Source organism: Elaeis guineensis, chromosome 2, assembly GCF_000442705.2.
Source record: "Elaeis guineensis isolate ETL-2024a chromosome 2, EG11, whole genome shotgun sequence".
Taxonomy (NCBI): domain Eukaryota; kingdom Viridiplantae; phylum Streptophyta; class Magnoliopsida; order Arecales; family Arecaceae; genus Elaeis; species Elaeis guineensis.
The window spans coordinates 62,146,403-62,152,047 of NC_025994.2; the positions used below are offsets into that span (position 1 = coordinate 62,146,403).

A 5,645-nucleotide genomic window follows, 5' to 3' on the forward strand; every position below is an offset into this window, starting at 1 on the left:
TCCAAAAAGATTGTCTTAAGGCTGACAAACATTTTTTGCTCATCACTAGGTAGAAGTAATACTCTTTGGTCTCTTTTGGGTACCCTATAAAATTACACTTGTCAGACCTAGGTCCAAGCTTGTCCGTAATTAAACGTTTAACATAAGCCGAACACCCCCAAACTCTAAGGTGCGAGAGTACTGGCTTACGTCCTATCCATATCTCATATGGCATTTTGGTTACAGATTTACTCGAAACTCTATTTAGAAGATAACAAGCCGATTCGAGCGCATATCCCCAGAGGAAGATCGGCAGACCAGCAAACCCCATCATTGATCGAACCATGTCCAACAAGGTCCGATTCCTCCTTTCAGATATACCATTATGTTGTGGTGTTCCAGGAGGAGTCCACTGAGAGAGAATCCCATTCTCCCCAAGATATGTCAGAAAATATTGAAAAGATATTCACCTCCTCAATCAGATCGAAGAGTTTTAATACACTTTCCAATTTATTTTTCTACTTCATTTTGGAATAGTTTGAACATTTCAAACGACTCCGATTTATGCTTCATTAAATAGACATACCCATACCTCGATAGGTCGTCTGTGAAGGTTATGAAGTAGAAATATCCACCTCTTGCACTTGAGCTCATGGGTCCACATACATCAGAATGTACCAGACCCAAGAGTTCACTGGCTCGCTCACCTTTTCTAGTAAAAGGTGATTTGGTCATTTTACCAAGAAGATAGGACTCACAGGTTGGAAGTGATTCACAATCACCTACTTCAAGAATTCCTTCTTGAGCCAATCTGTTTATCCTGTTCTTATTGATATGACCTAGCCTACAGTACCAAAGGTAGACTTCTGACACATTATCTATTCTAGGACGTTTACCGGAGGTTTGAACCACATTAACAGGTTGTGACAGAAAGTAAATTTTATTATTAAGTTGTCCAACAAATATTATAACACCATTCAAAATGATATTGCAAACGTTTTCTTTTATTAAAAATTGATAACCGTTCATGGCCAAAAGGCTATGAAATAATATTTAATAAAAAGCTTGGACAATAGTGACATTCACTCAGAATTACGTTTCAAGAATTGATTATAAGGTTCATGATTCCTAATGCTAGAACTGAAACTTTGCTTCCATCTCCAATGTTCAGGAATCTCTCACCTTCATCAAATCTCCTACTGACCTGCAGACCCTGCATCGAATTGCAAATATGATAAGGGCTTCCGGTATCCAATACCTAGGCAGTAGTATCACAAATGAAAAAGTTACAAGGTGTTATCATATAAGTACCTTGCTTCTTCTTCGGCCTTTTCGGGTCCAGGGAGGCAATGTATAGAGGACAGTTCCTCTTCCAGTGCTCCTGCTTCTTGCAAAAGAAGCACTCCGCCTAGCTCTGGTCGGGCTTGCGCTTCTTGGTCTGATCCTGTGCAGACGTTCCAGTATGCAGCAGCACTTCTTATTCTTCTTCTTCTTGTTCTTCTTCTTCCCTTTCTTAAAGGGTCGATGACCAGAAGAAGATCCTCCCACAACATTCATCGACTCCTTATGGAGCTGGTGATCCTTCTCAAAGTTCTGCAGCAACCCCAACAAGCCGTGGTAGTTCACTGCAGGCTTTGTCATCCGAAAATAAGTAAGGAAGGGAGGAAGGACTTGGGCAATGAATTAAGGATCGCATCCTTACCGAGCTACTTGTGCAGGGGAAAGCCCGTGCCGTGATCCTTGGATACGGTACGTACTTAAGAGAGATAGATCATGGCATGTTAGATTAAATCTTATATCTTGTAATTGAATTTAGATAGTTTATACTCTGACAGGACGAGCTGTAATATATTGATACAATCCGTATCCCTTAAAGATAAGCTATGCTAATATCTTAATCACAAGAATTAATATTACAATATAAGAAAAAAAAGAAAATAAATATAATTTGCATGGTGGATTCAAATTTGTAGGTTATTTCTTTGATTTATTATTTTTCATAAATTAATTTACATTTGTAATTGAATTCTTGCTATTTTATTTCTATTTAACCCTTCTACAAATAATTCTCTTTTATTTCTTCTTAAAAAAAAAGAAAAAGATAATCACCTTAGATCCCTATGGAAACGATCCCTACTCACCCTATCTATATAGTTTGAGTTGATTTTTATTCTTGACCGCCTACGACAGCGATCAGTAATCCCTAGATCTCTTCTTCCAAACCATTATGTTGTGGTGCCTTGAGCTCCCCATTCCTTATAACTATAGTAGGAATGGCGAAGAGGTATATTGATGGAGTCCTTAGATTCCCCCCGCCACACACTACAGAATAAATATTCTAAGGAAAAAGACTGGATCTATAACTAATGACTAACTATGAAGCTAACTACTTTTGTTTGAAGCAATGAAGCCACTTTGGACTCAGCAGTGGGGGGTGACTGTTGTGGAGGGTACCCCCTACCTAACCCAGCCTCCCCTCCTTGGATCCTTGCTAAGCATCTATTGATGACCTAAGGAGGCCACCTCAGATATCAGGGAGAGAACCAAGAACCTGAGGAGAAGCAGTGCTACGTCCTCGGCTCTTGTCTGATCTCTAGATCGGATATTTGCTGACCTCAAGATCGGGACCTAGCCGATAACAAGAAACGATGCTCAATGATCCACACAGAAGCTAATATTCTCAAGATAGAGCCTTGATTTTGTCTCGACCTTAGGTCGTTGGCCTATTCGGCTACACGGATGATCTCTAGAATCTCCCAAAGGCTTTTAGTACACGAGCACACCCTACAATTGGCACCCACGACTAACACCTGACCTACAAGCATGATCGTGCCGGCACACATGACTACTAACCCTGGTCCATATGTTAGTGGGTGGATTCCAGTAGTTTGTCAGATCGTGGCCTTAAAGGCCCTAACGGCCTACCAGATTTTGACGTGCCAGCCTACGGCTTTATCTCTATATAAAGAGATAAAAAAGAGGACCCTTAGATAAGGCACAACTACATAGCAAATATTCTACTTTTGTTCTTCTCCTTCGTATTTTGACTTTTTCCTAAACTCTGATTGATTTAAGCATCGGAGGGTCCTACGCTGGACACCCCTAGTGAGTGGACTTTCTTTGTAGGTCTGTTGACCTCTTGAGCGGCCCAGATCTCTTGAGGCATCTGATCGATCACTAGACCTATTATCACTGGGGTTTAGCAACAATAGTTAGTTTTATCAATGATCTAGAAGTTTGGGAAGCAGTATCAAGGAAATCTCACTAAATTAAACCACATACTCTTGTTAATGAGGCAAAACTAAAAAGGACAGAGGAAAAGAACTGCAGATCGCATAAAGCCTGTTGTTCTCCAGAACAGGGGAAAATGGAAATGGGGATTATTTTGGAAATTTCTTCGGAGACTATACCCATTGGTGATCATAGGCTAATCCATTCTTTTTGTTTCTTACTGGGAAAATGATTTTTATGTTCTTAAATTTAGCGGGAAGTTGATGTCATTAGTTTATTAATGGGAAGTCATTGGATGAGACCAATGAAAGGTCCTCAATTTCATCATATAGGAGCACGATTTTTTACCATGTAATGAACAATTTGATAGCATTATTTTATAGATCCATTTTCCTCAATTCCCCTACAGTAAGAAAATCTTGATACCCTTGTACCTTTTGCTCCATGTCAGGAAGTTGTTTAGGGTAGAATAGCACCACATTAATCAGAATGCAAGTGTCTATGCAGAGGCAGAAGGACCACTGCTTCTACCAAAAGATCAAGTATGAACATCTTTCATCTATTTGTTATTAGTGTGATTTCTATTGGTTAGAGGTTTAGAATGTTAAACAACCAACTTGAACATTTTTCTTTTCGGTGGTTGGATGTATCATACATTCCTTGTATAGAAACATCAACAAGAGTCAAAGTACAAAAAATGGAGAGGGTGTACCTGAGCTATTCGTGGTTATTGGTTATGGAAACAGAACTGAGCATAAGCTAGTCCATTTAATTTCAAGCTAAACTCGAGCTATTCATTGTACAGCTCAAATTTAAGGGATCTAATGACATCAATATCGATATATTTGATCTCAGCCTTGCAAGTAGAAGATTTTTTTCTTGTATAAAACATACTTAGAATAATCTACAGGCAAATATATTTTACATGATGAAATATATCTTTATAAATTTATTCAAGTTGAACATGAACAAGCTAGACCAAGTTCAAGTTCAAAGATGAGTTGCACTTAGTCTAGACTGAACTGAATTTTTGTGCCAAACATGAGTTTGCTTAGGAAAGACGCTAGTTTGAAAGTCCTAATCATAGGATCACAATTTGCTCTAGTTTTGTCTTGATCCTATTTCCGAACTACCTGCACCTGCAGAGAAGCTTACCTTGTTGCTGTTGAACGTTTGATGTATTGAGATGTGAGATTGTTGTCATTCCCTTTATAATAAAGATCAAAGAAAGAAAGAAAAAAAAAATAATCAGTCCATTGGGTTCCAACTTTATCACTCTCCCTGGTGGGTGGAAACAACACCATGGCTTTATCAACTCCACCATCCTGTCTCCTTCCTGTTGTTTTTTTTGTTTTTTTTTAATCCACCGTCTGATGTGTCCTCAATTCTAAAATTATCCTCCTTCTTGGACTCCTTTTTCTTGTTTCCACCAGTCATCAAACTATAAGTCAGTGTATACATGCTTATCCACAAGTTGATTCACCTCAACTTACTTGTAAAAGAAAATGTCCAAATCCACTATAGGCCCCATCATCAACCATGTTTTCTCAAAACTCATGACCCCTGCTTGCCTCCTTCTTAGAGATTTCACTGACAATATTCTCTCTGTCCTTTTCTCTGCTACGACTCCTATAAATATGTTCCCCATGTTGGATACAAGCAAGCTGCAATAAGAGGTCTCTTTTCTATACTTCTCATAAACCAAGAGAAGCAGCACAAGAGATAGAAATCAGCAGCCATGCCTTCCTCCATAAGAGAAGTACAGAACCAAACTCCTAGGCCTCCACCTCTGAAGATAGCTAAGGAATCATGCAAGGTCAGGAAGCCAATTGTCAGCACCACACATCGTCAATCTCCACCTTCTGATCATCAATCCCCGATCATCGTCCACATGCACTCGCCTAAAATTGTTCATGCCAGACCTCAGGATTTCATGAGGGTGGTGCAGTTCCTGACCGGGAACTCGTCGTTGCCTTCTGCACCTGGTTCGATCCATCCGGTGCTCGATCTCAATGAAGGTTGGGAGGCCGAGAGGAGATCTCGACTGAACCCAAGTGATTCTGTTAGGGAGTTCAGGTTTTATTCAGCGTAGCTTGGGATTCAATTATGGAAGTAGTACAAGATATTAGTAGAATACTTCTTTTGGGAGTAGTCCAATTTGAGTACCTAGCAAAGAGTCCTTATTAGTATACGATCATATAGAAGTGATTAAATTTGTTCTTCTTTAATTAATGTTTGTTAATGAGCTTTACTTATTATGAGAAAAGTTTCATATTTCTTAATGTTGTGGCTTCCTTATAAGATATGGTTGAGTTGTTAATTTCTCTGTGGATGCAATAAGGTTTCCACATGCAAATAACTAGAAAACTATGCAAGATCTTATTAACTTTGTTTGGCATCGGCATCGACGAGGGAGTCCTGGATCTTTTTTGAAT

The 5,645-nt window shown here is 39.2% G+C and overlaps 1 protein-coding gene across 1 annotated transcript; it reads left to right on the forward strand.

Moving 5' to 3' along the window:
- The first annotated feature begins 4,948 nt into the window (after positions 1 to 4,948).
- Positions 4,949 to 5,302, forward strand: LOC140855257 (VQ motif-containing protein 8, chloroplastic-like). Its single transcript, XM_073251124.1, has one exon. It carries the CDS (start codon positions 4,949 to 4,951, stop codon positions 5,300 to 5,302), a length of 354 nt encoding a protein of 117 aa, XP_073107225.1.
- The last annotated feature ends 343 nt before the right edge of the window (positions 5,303 to 5,645 follow it).